This window comes from Diadema antillarum, unplaced genomic scaffold (genome assembly GCF_040938485.1).
Source record: "Diadema antillarum isolate AM-2024a unplaced genomic scaffold, OU_Dant_1.0 seq00000550_RagTag, whole genome shotgun sequence".
Taxonomy (NCBI): domain Eukaryota; kingdom Metazoa; phylum Echinodermata; class Echinoidea; order Diadematoida; family Diadematidae; genus Diadema; species Diadema antillarum.
The window spans coordinates 2,730,055-2,746,850 of record NW_027271495.1 but is presented as its reverse complement, the minus strand read 5'-3'; the positions used below and the strand labels follow the sequence as shown (position 1 = coordinate 2,746,850).

At 37.5% G+C, this 16,796-nt stretch overlaps 1 protein-coding gene across 1 annotated transcript in view; it reads right to left on the bottom strand.

Annotated features, from left to right (window-relative positions):
* LOC139734853 (uncharacterized) overlaps window positions 1-2,412 on the bottom strand; it is a 28,243-nt gene extending 25,831 nt beyond the window's left edge. Inside the window, exon 1 of the mRNA XM_071645638.1 lies at window positions 1,779-2,412. Coding sequence (XP_071501739.1) covers window positions 1,779-1,808 — 30 coding nt within the window. The 5' untranslated portion in view covers window positions 1,809-2,412. The remainder of the gene's footprint in view (window positions 1-1,778) is intronic.
* Window positions 2,413-16,796: the final 14,384 nt, after the last annotated feature.

The following is a 16,796-nucleotide window of genomic DNA, read 5'->3' as shown; positions in this document are numbered from 1 at the left end:
CTCAATTTTTCTAGAGATTTGGCTAAGATTTCTGTCTCTGTGGCTGATGTGAAAAATAATCCCTAAACTTATCAGGCAGGCTTCATGCCAGTGAAATGCTTTGTTCTAGCCCAATGAATACTAATGCATGAAAAGTGAAGATACCCTGAAGTTGGTTATAGATCGGCTAAATCCTCTCTGTGTAGAAATATTTATCTATAATGCACTGTTTCCTAATCTGGGAAATGAAATTGACAGCCACTGCCACAAGTATGTAGCACTCTACAAAATAATGATATCATTTTACCATAATCTCACAGTTTGAATATGGAATAATATTGGCAAAGTGTATTTAGCTTTACTTACAAATGCAGATTTCCTATGACAGGGGTTCATTGTTAAATGCATATTTTAAATACTACAACCAACTAATGTCTAAGGAAGACATCTCTGGTTGCAATATTACAAGATAAAGCAACAGTTTTGCTCAATCCATGCAAAAGTAGTCAGCCTTTAAAAGGATTTAATAAATCAAGATTTATCTTTTTGTGATCCCATTGTGTGTTTTTGTGTTCTATGATATACCATGATGAATGGGCCAAATTTGTCAGCACGGTACCTGTCTTGCAATATGGAAAAAGGGTGTTTTACAATAAGGAAATAAGAGTTTCTTCATGTGGATCAATATTGGAATTCCATTGACAAAGTTCAGTTTTGCTATGGATTTCAAGAAACCACAACCCCCATACATTTGTAGCAGTTATTACTTTCACTGTATAAGTGTATTAGGATTCAGTGTCTATCTATAGTTTAAAAATGCTACCCTTTTCTCACATTTTGATGATTAACTGTTAACCCGTTCCTTCCGCAATTATTTGAGTGTCTTAAATGCCCCCAAACGAGATTCTTTTTGCCCGTCGACAGAGAACGGACAGGTTTGTAATCCGCCTGAGCGAAAGCAGTCAAGCGGTACATGTATCCCCTTTCCAAGGTCAACTACATGTGCCATCGAACAATGAAAATATTGATCGAGTGCAAGGTATGAATAGAGCGTGCGCTGATGGGCTCACAGACTCTTTTGTTCTACAGAAAACCTGGTACTTGAATGGGATGATTGGGGTCAGCGAACGCAGAAATCTACTCGAGCTCAGCTTCGATCGCTATATACATGTTCATACAAGTTTTGTAGCAAAGCATTCGCAAACTCAGTCGGAAAAAATGTAATAATGCAGTGATATACACATTTTTCCGACAGAAAGATAAACATATGGTGATAGAATGAACTCTTATCTTTTTATCAAACCCATTTTTCTGGGCATTACAACACAAAGAAACATGAATTTAGGCCTCAAAAGTAGGCACTCTTATCTTCATCTTCAGAACCTGGTATACCAGGTTCCCGTATCCATATCAGTTGCTCCCACAGGAACCTGGTATACCAGCTAGGTTCCCGTAAGGAACGGGTTAAAGTATATGGTTCTAGGGCAATTACCCCCTGGACAATTACCCCAGACCCTTCCTCTAACCCTAACCTAAATCCTAATCATGAACCTAATCCTAAACCTAACCCAAACTCTAACCCTAAACCTAACCCTAACCCTAATCTTTACTCTGAACATGCAGTATTTAGTCAGGGGGTAATTGCCCTGATACGAAGTATACAGCACATAGGCTGCCATCTTGCATCTTGAGATGCTAGCATGAATGCATCATAATTTAAACGTGCTCCTCCCCCTTCCCAATGAGGATACTTGCAAAGTAACTAAATAAAAGGACATGAAATGGAAATGACTACCTACCAGGATTCCTGACCAGCAGAGAAGCCTCATTGCGATATTTGAGGCAGGACACCAAACAACGAGGGCGCACTCCGGCCCAAATTTACGCGCTGGGCAGCGGCAACTGAGCTGATGACCACATCGATGTCAGGTCAGAATCTCAGCACTTTGTTAGAAGAGTAAGTAGCCTGCAAAGCATCAGCTGTAAGGAAAGAAAAGATGATAAAATAAAACATTGACTATGAGATAAGAATGGATGTTTGTAAGAAAATGAGAGAGAAACAGGGTCATACATTGTAAATCTTCTTATCTGCGTTGCCACTGTTGTTGTTGTTCATTTTCCATCTGTGAAGATGGCTGGATAGCCCATATTCAGCTACACTAAGCTGGTCTTCCATGGGGTCCAGTTGGATGTGGGGTGGGACCACTTCACCGGGTTAGACACCCTGCTCTTTGCGATGAATGAATGAAGCGGGATCTTTTACGTGCATGAGCTGTGACTCTCTCATACACGGGACCTCCATTTTATGTCCTATCCGAGGGACAGAGTGTTTTGCCTCTTGCTAGAGGGGACGGTATGTTTACACACAACATTGCTCAGTCCAGACTTGGGTTCGAACCCAGGCCGCATGATCGTGAGGCAGACGCGCTACCGACTGAGCCAACTCACCGCCCAAATGTAAGGATCAGTTGTAAAAGTAATCATTAAAATGGTACATGAACAAAACAGTGATCGAATGAAAGATAGCTCCTTTATATCTTCCATATGAAACATTGTCAATAAATAATAAAAAACAAAATGTAATGTTTACCACAGCAAACTACTCAAATGTTGATGGGTAAATTTGACAGATGTCAACACCATATCTAGATTTATCTTCAAAACAGACAGTTGGGTTTTGTTTTTTTTTTTGGGGGGGGGATATTTTTCACTTCATGTAAACTGCAGTGGATCAAGTTAAGACTGGATGAATTTTATCAACCTTGAAAATTGTTTGTTCCATGAAACAAGTACACTGACAATATTTTGAACAAATCTGACAAAGCTAGAAAGGTTGTTTAACTATTTATTTTCAGTTCATTATTACACAGAGTAAATTAAAATTGTTGATACACTTTCTTCAAAGATACAAATTCCTCACAGAATTTTTTTTAAAAATGCTTCAATTTCTCTCTAAAATGAACTTAAGATAACCTTTGAATCCTGCAATAAAATCAGCAGTTCCAAAAAACCATTCCACTCTTAAAGAATCAATAATTGACAAAGAAACGAGAAAAGAAAAAAAAATCTGAAAACAACCCCACCAACACATTTAGTCATGCGGTGTTGCAGCGGGCCCTACGCCACCAAACCACAAATCTCCTTCTAACCAGACATCCACCAAATGTCGTCTGCATACATACTGCTTAGCTACCCACTGTGACGCTAGGCTATTCCGGTACAGTGACACACCATGTAATGCTGCATCGGTGTGTGCGTTGACATAAATGCAAGCAATATTGGCCATTGCAGAAATGTGCAGTGCACACAGTGCATGAGGGATGTGTGATTATGAGACTATAAAAAGTGTTGTTATCAAGAGGTAAAGCACACTCTCATTACCTTCTAAAGTTCTGCCATTTTCCAAGAGAATAGGTATACAGTGAGATATTGGTATGGGGAAGTCCTATAGGCCTACTTGCATTTTATCTGTAAATTAATCAACATCAGATCTACATGTAGTAATAGCATTGCTTCAAAATATGTAAAAATCACATAAAATCTTCAAAAATTGTTGTAAACCAGCAAACATCATGTAGAAATACACACTATGCACACCTACCATTTCCTTCCTTAATTTGTCAATGAAACTTCTTGTGGCTATCAGAAATGTCAAGATGGACCATATCTGAGGTTTCATGAAATTTCATGGCTAATTACAGAAGAAAAGTAGCTAATTTTGACTCAAAAGTACGCCGATCGACGGCTGTGTCAGCGTAGCATGATGGATGATCGATTATGTGGAAGAGCGATATAATGATGATGATCGATCGTTGTAGTCTGTGATACAGCCACTTGTTTGGCGTTTAACCGCAATAATTACGTCGGCTCAACAGTAAAAAGTGGAAGAAAGAAAGTGATCTTGATGCATCTGTTTTTTATCGTTTTAGCTAATTTTCGCCTGCGAGTAACTGTATATCTGTCAACATTTTTTGCTGACTAAATGATGGAAGAATAATATGTGTACAAAACAGTAAAAGATATATAAAAAAAATGAAAATTATCCATAATGAATATTGCACAACAAAATGGACCTTTACTACAAAACAAAAGCAAATATTGGGGTTGCAGTTCTAGTTCTCTGATATGGTTCAATTTAGCATCTCCAATAGCTGCACAAAATTTGATTGACAAACGGCGAACCGAACGGTAGGTGTGCATTTCTACTTGATTACCACTGATGCATTTCAACTCTTACTAATACTGCCATTTTAAAAACCACAACAGAATATATGGCGCACGCAGTAAGCACAGGAAGGGACCAATACAAACAGGACTCCCACAGTATGGTTCATATTGCATGACTACTTTATAGAACATGAGCTTTCCCTCCATGTACCCATCTCTCAGCCAATCCCTAGTGATATATCATGCTAACGTGATCAGCTGTGACCACTAAGTACCGAACATCGTGCAAGGAGCAACCCTGCTCCACCACCCCCCCCCCCCCAATTTTACCGCAATTTGTGAGGGCTACGTCAACACTTATCCCCATCTTTGCTGACTGATTGCGGGGTATTTTACTTTAATCTGTAGTTAGGACCCTAGTGTGTATGTTTGTAAGTTGAGACATATTAGTGAAGTTTACATAATGATGTTTTTCAAAATTAACTAGATGCATGGTGGTTTAAATGCCATTAGCAGCTACTGTCTGAGGGGGAATTAAAGGTATTCCTGCTTTCATTTTGAGGTGAGTAAAGTTGGCATGTCTTCCTGCCATATAACACCGCTCATCCTCATCCTCTTTGTAGGAATATTATCTGACTTTGATCCAGACTACCCACCTATGGTGTAAATATTCCCGGGCGGGCACACACATGAGAATTTACATATCAACCGTTGGTATTACAAGTAGTCAATTTCTCTCCTATTTTCCTATCTGTTCCTGCCATAATATTCTAAAACTACTTAAAACTAAACCTTTTCATCTTGCTTTTATTCTATGGCTGATGAATATAAGGTGCATCCCAGTTGTCTCATTTTTTTATGTACTCCAACAGTGACAAGCACTTACACAATTTGAAATACATCAAATGTACATTATCATTTTTATTTTTTCACACCTATCCCAATATTTCAAACATTTGTTCTTCAATAAAAATTCATGGTCTGGATTGTATTACATACAACGTAGAGGATACATAAGAGACAGAATAAACATAAATGAAGCAATATCAAATGTGCAAGAATACAAGACTAAAAATTGATAATTTTCTTAATTAGGTTTTGGAGTCCTACATATTGCTGTTATACTATAAGAATTTGTAATCTACCAACAACTTCCATGCATCATAAAGGAATTCAACCTTTTTACTGCATAATTCCTGCACTGACTGAAGACATACATTATTAAGCCATTAATCTATCAAGTGTGCAACTGTAGCAAGTGTCAATTTGGCAAACAGAAAAGAAATATGATGTATGATGACTGAATCGCACTGTTGTATAGGACAAACGTTACTACATAGTATAAAACAACTGAAGACCTCAATAGTCAGGCATATTTTCATTCCATTTTTAGGAGTACCCTAAAACTATAACCCTAGAGAAGCTAATCTCTATCACAGACAAGTCACACTGGTAGTCAATCAACATGGTTTGTACAGAAGAATTTGAATGCAGATATATAGATTGCAGAAAGCAGATTCTGGATTTCAGATCCAATCTGTGGGAATATAATGGGGCGGGAGGTTGCTGTAAACTGTAGTCTCTTCTGCAGACTGTCTGACAAATTTCAGCAGGTTTTATAGTCTATGACCTTTTTAGGTTTAAATTGAAATGATACTGTTACACAAAAATAGTCTTGCTCCTACACCTGTGTTCCTTTTCTACAATGACATCAACGTCTGTCTGTGGGGATAATTAATCAATATGAAGATATCACTATAAGAAATATTTGATTCAGCGACTAAAAGCCAGAGTGGTCTCCAACCTTCAGTCCCTATGACTGAAAAATCTCATTGGAACACTCAACCAATATATTCCTTTTTCAATCAGCAAGGAAAATATAACCTGAGCACAGCAACAGGACACTCCTTCCCGCCTGTTGTCACTGCTATCACAGTTTACAAAGGTCTGTCATTGTGATATGTAGCCCATCTCATACAGATAAAACTATGTTAGTGTGTAAAAATAAAGTGTAGTCAAATTGATTTTGGAAAGACACGTACGCACGCAGGCATTTGCAATTGCATCTCCGCTCCAAATGTGACACTTGTTATAGTGTGGAATATCCCTTGAGGATGTGATAGCTTTCACACACAGTATTTATACAGCATACATGGGGGTCATGGGGCAATGCTCCCCCCCCCCCCCCCCCCCCCCCACACACACACACATTTGCTAGGAAGAATCTCAGGGCATAACTTGGAAAATCTTGGATTTTCTCACAGGTGGGTGAGTCAAAAGTAAGATGACAAAAAGGATGCTGTCCATGCAATAAAGAAATACAGTAAATTAACTGTAATAGGTAGAGTGGTGATAAAGGGGTGAAATAAATAAGTAGAATGAAATTAAGCTGAATTTACGCAAAAGGGTAAGTTTCATGGATATCAAACACCAGATAAGAACCATTATGAAGTTTGAGGCTGATCTTTTCACAAAACAGCTATTGATCACATTTCTATGCTACAGTATGCAATAAGTTGCAGGCAGTGTATAATTGCCTCACAAGTTTCATCATCAAAATTTTTAAGATTTAACTTTTGATTTTAAACATTATGACAGATGTCACTACACATATTAAAAAAAAAAAAAACCTCTCAAGAGAATCATATGTATTGTGACTTCAGTTCTGTTAAATGTTAGAAAAACTGTACTGCTATGTTATCTAATTAAGGCAATTTAATAACAGAGTGGAATCAACCTGTGATATCAAGCTCCTAAAGTAAGGAAACCACTTTAAATTATCGCTCCTCCCCTACCATAGACACAGAGCATGAGAATGTCAGACGTCTGCCAAGGTGCAATAGTGAAAACACGCTAGACTCTTACTTATAAACAGACAATGTTTGTCAGCCACAAGGGAGCTTTGTTGGCTCCTTGCACAAAATGAATCTTGTTTGGGAGATAATTTGCCACTCGATTCCAAATTGTCGGTGCACGACTGCTGACGTCACATCAGGTGGTTACTGGATAAAGGAGAGTACGTCCCATTCACACTGCATGAGAATTATGTTCCTATTCATACTGCATGAGAATTCATGTTCCTATTCATACTGTATGAGAATTCATGTCCCTATTCATACAGTATGAGAATTCATGTTCCTATTCATACTGCACAAGAATTCATGTTCATATTCATATAATGCCATGAGATTTCATATTCCTATTCATACTACATGAGTAATTCATGTTCCTATATTCATACTGCATGAGAATTATGTTCCTATTCATACTGCATGAGAATTCATGTTCCTATTCATACTGTATGAGAATTCATGTTCCTATTCATACTGCATGAGAATGATATTCCTGTTTTCATACTGCATGAGAATTCATGTTCCTATTTTCATACTGCATGAGAATTCATGTTCCTATTCATACTGCATGAGAATTCATGTTAATATTCATACGGTACTTCATGATATCTAATGTTCCAATAATCATGCTGCATAAATGAAATAACCCATGATCCCATTCACACTCAAAAAATTACAGCAGTCTGTAGCAGTATCACCCCTTCGGAACTGTGACAATATAATGTGACAATAAAGACACACCTCTATCAGCAAATCATTGAGGTAGGCAGGCACAACATGAAGCAAGAATATCAATGTGGCCACTTAGAGAGAGAGAGAGAGAAGAAGAAGAAGAATTGCAAGTGTTGGAGCTTGTATCACGAACCATAGCAACAGAATGAGAAATACAACTTCTAAATGTGACCCTGCATCACAAAACCAAAAAAAAATTGCCAGACATGGATTTTTAGTTAAGGGCAGATTTTGAAAGAGCAGACTCTAAGCTTTAAAATGATGTATAACTCAATTCAAATGGACTCCCCTAACCTATCTAAATATTAGAAAAGCACACACTCTGGAAAAAAGTGAACTGAGAAAAGATGCTCTGAAATATAGGGTCTATCCAAGTGCTTAGTCTTATACCAAGCAGTGCTAGCTGTGTGATGAATGGGACAAAAAAAAAAACAGGATGTAAACCACAGGAGCAACAACAATGAAGAAATTATCAGATTGAGCTGAAATTAAGCATGCTCTATCAACACATTCTAGCCATGATTAATGCCAACTTTCAGAGCAGTAGCATTATCCTTTCAAAAGTTATCAGAGTTGAAAGTGAAGAGTGTGTAAAGGATTTTTCAAGATGAAAAGGGGCCTCTAAGACTTACCTGATCACACTACTCTACAAAACAAAAAATAAGGATGTAGAAAAAAACAGCTGAAAACACACTTTCCCACTTATTTTATGATCCCAAACTTAGAGATAATGTAGAAGAAGAACAGCTTTTTCAGAAAATATAACAAACTCAAGATTGACTTGGTTGACCCGTTTCATCTTTTTTGAGTCCTCACGTAAAATCAAGGGGTGCGACTTTTTGTTGGTTTTGTGATGCACGGTCACAAATTGTCTCCTTTCGAGAACCAAAGTTAGTTATCTGACATCCTGAAGGTGATATAGGGGAGTATGCATTGCATTTCTCTTTTATAAAGTTCTATTAGTTGACAAAACTTAAATGTGTGGTTAATTTCATGAATATCATATGACTACTGAAAATTATTGAATTCCAGTCTGCGTAGTGGCTCAAGGAGAAGAAATTGTAAACCACTAAAATTCAGGACATTATACAATACTTAAAAATGTTTTTTATACATCAGTTTACTGATGCATTCAACTTTTTCCTTTCAATTTCACTTTCAATTTACTTTCATATTTCTAAATAAACAAATGATAACAAGTTGTTCATATAACAAGCTCCTTTTATACATCTCAACACTTGGAGCCCAATTTTTGCACGTAATTCTCTTTCTCATAATGAGGTGATCCTCTAGCAAGTTTTTTTTTTTTTCAGTTGTTAGGATCAACCACCATTGTACAGGTATGAATCATATTCATTATAGTAAGTACCAATAATCCTGTCAATTCATCAAGAATATGATTATGTGACCATGCATCACAAATTAACAACTAGAAATGTCGCTATGGCGACTGGTATGCCTCCGCCATAATGCATGATTCTCCTAATAGGTCTAGATAGTACATGTGGACAATGTGTGATTACATTTTCACAAAACTGGCAAAATATTGAAATGACAAGTTTGTCACAAATGTGTTGAATGTTCACCTTCCTTGACCTTGGTTTAATTGGATGAATAGGAGAGCATGTATTTGGGGATTTAAGGACTTTAACTTGACTTTGACCCATTCATACATTTATGCATTGAGTAATTTTCATGGTACCGGTATGGAGAAAACGTGTAATTTCTGTACTGAATAGTAAATTGTTACCATGTTCATCTGGCCTTTGACCCTAAAATTCATAAGATAATCACTTTCAGGTAGAACATGCATAAATATGCAGTAAGTTTCACGATAAATTGAGCCACTTCCGAGATATGGAGGAAAAAGTTAGTTCAGTACTTTCACTTGATCTTTGACCTTTTGACCTTTGAGGCAAAAAAAAAAAAAGAAAAAGAAAAAAAAACTCTCCAGAGAATTTCTATTAAGTTACACATGCATACACCAAGTGTAAAAAAAAAAATAATAATCCTGCTGGCATTGCATGAACATGAGGGAAATAGTAAAATTTTAAAGTGTTGCACTTGACCTTTGACCCCTGACCTTTGACCCCATGAACCCTACATTCTCTAGATAATCACTGCCAGTCAGTACATGTATATACTATGTTCCATGAAGATACCTTGAACAATTTTCCAATTTACAGAGAAAAAAAAAGAAGTTTTAATACTTTTACTCGACCTTTTGACCTTTGACCTTTGACCTCATGACCCAAACTTTCACCAGAGAATCTACATTGGGTAATACACGTATACACTAAGTTTCAAGAAAATATCTTCAGGCATTGCATAGATATGGTGGAAAGAGTGTGAAATTTTATGTACTTGACCTTGACCTTTTGACCTTTGACCTTGAGCACGTGCACCCAAAAGTTGATAGGCACAACTTCACCCCCTAATACACATACATGCCAAGTTTCATTAGGATACCTCAACAGCTTTTGACAGTTACCTTGTCCACAAAATTCATTACGGACGGACGGAAAGACGGACAGACGGACGGACGGACAACCCAAAAACATAATGCCTCTGGCACCACTTCGTGGCAAAGGCATAAAAAGTCACACCGCTTGATTTTACATGAGGACTCAAAAAAGGTGAAAAGGGTCAATTTTAAGTTTTCCACATTTTCTGAAAGAGCTATTCTTCCTCTACCTTATTCTTGAGCTTGGGTTCATAAAATGAAAGGGAAAGTGGGTTTTCGGCAGTTTTTTACAACCCCTTTTTCGGTAGAGTAGTGCGATCAGGTATGTCTTAGAGGCAAATCCTTTCCAAATTATCCACTTTGAACTAGCTAATAACTTTTGAAGGGATAATGCTACCACTTTGAACGTTGGCATTAATCATAGAGAGAATGTGTTGATAGAGCACCCTAGATTTCAGCTTAATCTGATAATCCCTTCATTGTTGTTTCTAACTGTGGTTTACATCCTGGTTTTTTTTTTTGTCCCATTCATTGCACAGGTAGCAATGCTTACTAAAGATTTAGCACTTGAATAGACCCTGTACTTCAAAGCCTCTTTTCTCAGTTCACACGTTTCCAGAGTGTACACTTTCTTTCAAATATTTAGATAGGTTAAGCAGAGTTAATTTGAATTGAGTTATACATCATTTCAAAGCTAAGAGTCTGCTCTTCTAGAATCTACCCTTAACTAAAAATCAATGTCTGGTGACTTTTTGTTGGTTTTGTGGTGCAGGGTCACATATTTCTTTTTCTAGAATATCTTCACTTCATGCTCTTATGCATTGGCTGAGGAGATCCCTCATCCTGTCGATTCCCGATGGACACAAACAATAAAGGAGGTTAATCATTCTGTGACTGTCCTCCGTGTATTTCATTTCATGATTGCAGCAATCAGTCACACAGTGGGGAGTGGTCTGGGAGCGTATCAGTCCTCATGCAGTGTTAAATTTTAAACATCCTGAGATATTTGAAGAAAAAAAAATGACAACCACCAACACAACAGCTGCCTTGATATGATGAGGTTCACTTGGTCTAGATAAAGCGGATAAATTGAAATACATGTATTCTACTGCTAGATAGATATGGGAATCTGTTGCTGTGCAGTTTTCTGAATTCTCCCGTTTCTATCTTTTATTTTTTCCTTTTCTTCCTGAAATACTTAATTTTGTTAGTATGTTATGTTCATATATTCCAGACACATCTTTGTAGTCAAGATACAAGCACACCAACTCCTGTCACTTTCTTAAAGACCTCCTTGATATTTTCTTCCATCACTAATCACCCACCCTCACAATAGAGATGAAAATAAATAGGCCTTCCATTCTTTTAGAACATCTTTTCGAAACAAACTATGATATTGTATTATTTGCAAGTATTCATGACAGAAAAATAATCAACACAACTGAACTTTTCCATTATCCACAAAAAACCCCACATACACACATACACACACACACAAACACTGACACAAACTGCTAATTATATATCAACAATAAATTCAAAATGTCAGCATACCTTTGCAGAGAATCAACACAACTGTCCATGAATCCATTAGAAATGATGTTTATGAATGGCAAACCACCTATAGTGATGTTGCGGACTGAGCACCTACACGCCGGTCTTGCATTATTCGCTTCATGCCCACTTGGTGCGATACGGCACCGCAGGCTATATGAATATAATGACTGTGACCTATACCTCCTTCACCTACACCATACATGCACTGGCTCCTCCGTGACTGATTTGTATTCCTGAAAGGAAATGCTACCTCAATGATTGATTGCTCGCTGGGTTAATCATATTCAGAAACATGTAGTGGCAGAAGTCGCATCTCTTCTTTTCACAGTCTTTTTTTAATCCTTATCTGTGCCTCACTCATCTTTCTCCTACTTCTAATATATCTTACTTTTTTCTCACATCTCATTTCCTCTTTCATCACTGCATTGCTCTTTTCCGTTCATTCGTATTTCTAACCTTTATCTTTTTCCTGCATCTCTCTCCTTCTACCCCTCTGAAACTCTCCCAGTCCTTCATATAGCCAGATTTTTCATATCTCTTTTCCTCATCTTCTGTATATCATCCCCCTTTTTTCTTTCAAATTCTTCTCTACTAATGTCATATTTCTACTGCCTTTATATGTATATTATCTATATCTATATCTCCCTTTCTTTTCTCCCTCTTTTTAATGTCTTTTTTTCATGTCATTTGTCACTTATCCTTTATATCAATGTTTTCACTTTCTCAGCACCTTGATCTCTTTGTATGCTCCTTTAAAATTGTATCTCATCACTATGATATTATGATAGATGATACTATGATATGATAGATTTATCAGGAGAAACATAAGAAATATCATTGTACCAATTGATACATTTTTCCCCGAAAAGAATGATTAAACGCTCTGGCCAGCTTTCACTTATGCCATCACAGCATGTTTTCAACATGGGCAAACCAAAGCTAATAGATTGTTATCGTGGATTCAAAGTAGATCAGACTATCATATCAGTTATAAGCATGCAAGAGATAAGGACTGTGATTTCATTTTACTTTCACGAATCTTTTTCTTACTCATGGAAATTACCTCTAAAGCAGGAAATCAATTCACAAATTCCCACGTCATGACCAATTTCTCATTCCAGATCCTTTCAAGCAAACATTAGAACACACATACGGGACATACCTGATATCTAGCAAGCACATACAGTCCCCTTTTCAAATTCCTCTAGCATGCAGTCCAGTGGAAAGTGGCATTTCTCCTGAAAGTCTGTAGTATTATTCCCCCAGCACGGTACAATCATCAGGCCCATTGAAGCAATAAAGCACAGACGGAAAGCGATACTAGCAGCGATCGCGCCGATAAGTTTTGTAACGCGCACCTCTTTCCAGTGTCTGTCTGTCCCATTCTCAGCTGAGAGAGCTCTGACGCAGAGCACAAGAAGCATGATGTAAACACTGCTTCCAAACTCAGGTGAATTCACACATGTGTACTTGAGAATGATTCAGTACTAAGAGTGCAGGTGTGAAATACTCTCAGACTGACAAGTAACAGACACGCAAGGCATACCATAAACTCACAAAAACCACACACACACACACACACACACACACACATACACACAAATGTGCATTCATTCAGTTCAGACTCCACAACAGCTAAGCTGAGCATGCTCATGACTATCAAGGTTAATGTGCTCCGTTCACACTGGGGGCAAAATGAAGACCGCTGAACCACATGGCTAATCACCGCTCCTGTCTTAATTGCCGCATCGTCAAGGGCCACAGGATGGTGGCAATTAAAGGCAGAGTTCTCAAGGGTAGCTCTGGGGTCAGCTCCGTGTCACAGATCCCTGCCTCCCATGCAGTCATAGTCACTATTCCATGATGCTTGATTTAATCAGCATAACAACTCCTCCCACTGCATTTTCTTTTTCACTGTAATCAGTCAGGGAAAATGTGTCTTCAAGAGCTTCTTTTTTTTCAAGAGTTGGTGACCAGGTATTTTCTAGAAAACTAAAGAAGATTAATAGTCAGTCTAACTTTCTTCATTAGAGAAAAGAACAACAATCATCTGGTTTATCATTAATATCCCCACCCCCACCCCCCCCAAAAAAAAATAAATAAATAAATAAAACACGAAACAACAAACGAAGCACCAAACACACACTCATGGTCATTTCAGAGGACTTTCACACTGGTTTAAAATCATGCTTCTCCTGAGAAGTGTTTCCACATTTGTACATATGAGGGTGTATTTCCTCATACTAGGTGTTTCAAAAAACATTTCCCACTTTTGATTCTTAATAATTCATAAACTATACATCAGATAACACTGTCATTGATATTAGTGATAGCTGAATAGTGTACAATTTTGTTGAAGGTGGTTTAAATATGAAAGCATAAATTAGTTTCATGAAATCCATGATTAATTTCACAGTTAGGTTCCAGATTTTGCTCTATTTTCAACCCTCTGTACAAAACTTCACTTTGCACAGGGGTCAATGGGTGTGTATGGGAGTGTGTGGTTAACACCCTGACAATGGTCCTAAACAATGGCCAGGGTTTCAATGCTTTATTATTTATTCATGAGAAATTCCACTATCACAACTAGTATTTCCCACTTTTGATTCTTAATAATTCATAAACTATACATCAGATAACACTGTCATTGATATTAGTGATAGCTGAATAGTGTACAATTTTGTTGAAGGTGGTTTAAATATGAAAGCATAAATTAGTTTCATGAAATCCATGATTAATTTCACAGTTAGGTTCCAGATTTTGCTCTATTTTCAACCCTCTGTACAAAACTTCACTTTGCACAGGGGTCAATGGGTGTGTATGGGAGTGTGTGGTTAACACCCTGACAATGGTCCTAAACAATGGCCAGGGTTTCAATGCTTTATTATTTATTCATGAGAAATTCCACTATCACAACTAGTCTTTATTCAGCCTCTGGCAGTATCTGTGTAAAGTGAAACGCCTGCCGATACTGTCATTGAGTGGCGACAGTGCTCTCCCTACTTCTGAAAAACGAAATTCCAATGAATACCTTCTGTTCTGTCGTAAACAAGGTGACAGGAAGCAAAGAAAATCAGTTAGAGTATACACTTGTGTATACGGAGCCTTAAATAAATCTACTCACAACTGTGAAACAAATCGCCCCAATGAAAAATGCTGCTGAACTCTTTACCAAAAATGATCTCTTTTATCGAAAAATTGACAAATTTGTCAGAATATTAGTAAACAGTTGTATTAAAATGAAAAACTTTAGATCATTTACGCTTATTTATATCCCAGATTTAGTGATATGTGAAACAAAATTTGAAAATGATTGCCAGCTGGAATGAAATGTGGTGTTTGCGAGCACATGATGGAAGCATGTGCTTACTTTTTCGATGTGCATGCATTTTACCCTTTATCGTGCATGAATTCAGACTAGCAGTGCCCAGGGCAATCAACATGAATTATTGATTAAGCATTCATGTGCCTGGGAGCGCGAGACTGACGCCGAGTCAACAGGTGGTTCAGGCATGTCCATTGTTCAGGGCCATTGTCAGCACACACTCACATACACATCATTGGTTCCTGTGCAAAGTTCATTTTTGTACAGAGGGTTAAAATTTGACCAAAATCTGAAACCTTACTTCAAAATCAATCTTAGATTTAATGAAACTGATTCATGCTTTCACATCCAAATCACCTTCAACAAAATTGTACACTATTCAGCTATTACTCATATCAATGACAAGTTTATCGGATGAATAGTTTTTGGACTATCAATGATCAAAAGTGGGAAATGTTTTTTGAAACACCTAGTACAAGAGTATGTATCACACATGCATGTGTTCATTGTATGCAAACCATGGCAGAAGTGTATTCTGCAGACTCTTGAGCGACACTCCTAGATCCTCTGCTTTATTCTTTAAAGGTGCACACAGAATCAAGCATATATTCTTTATTCAAAAAAAAAAATGGAGCACGAACATACAGTTTAAGAAATGTGACTGCAGTTTGTATTCAAACATGCAAAGAAAACACCGATAATACTCTACTGGCATGACAAGTTTGTAGACACAAGCTTTAAAACGAGTTCTCCAAGCCGTGTGAAACCCCTCTTGCTTTGATTCCTCTTCCTCTCCGCTCTACTTCACTCTCCATCTGATATTTCAGTTGTCAGGGGGGCTAACGGAGGAGCGGAAAACGTCTAGCCTCTTGACAGATATGCTGACTACCACTATTTTTCCAACAGATAAGTTTCATTGATGTATTCATTTGTGTTTGTGTGTGTGAGTGTCAAATGACATTTCCATTATTACTCCCTAGAACCGGGGAAGCTTTATGAGACCTAACACTTGATAATGAGTGATATATGCAGAACACATCTATGATAAATAGTACGTGAACAGGAGACACTCCATAATGTAGAAGAGATGAACAAGGTATTCCTTTAAAGGAGTTGATAAGATGAAAATGCTTTAATACACAGGGACATGATAAGACTTGCAATCATATCTTTATGCATAAAGTCCACCATGCTTGCTGAATATCAAGTCCATAGAAGACCAATGAAGGTTTTTAAAAAAAAGGAAGAAAAAGAAGAAATCCTCTTAAAATAAATGAAATGGGTAATTTACGATCATAATGGAAGTGTGTATGTACCATCTAGTACTGAAGTAAACTCCACGACTGAAATGATGCACACACCTGAACACAACATAGCAACCATTTTCCTCCCTTAAAGTGATTTGATTTTGTCTGGACAGGCAGGTGGATTGTAGAAGAAAAGAAAATCATACTGGCAGCAAATTTCATTCTCGTTTGAGAAAATCCTATGTTGAGCACTCCTGTATGACCATCAGCAGAACTTATTGCTGGGGACACATTGTGAGACTTTATTTGGGTGACAATCAGGGTGCCTCTTTGCGTCCTATGATGTCATCAGGCCCTGTATAGTGGCTATGGGGAATCCCCAATAAAGTGATGGCAAGGAGGGAATTAGGGGTCTGAATATTTAACCTGCACATTACTTAGAGTGCATATCAAACACATGTAAACTTATATAT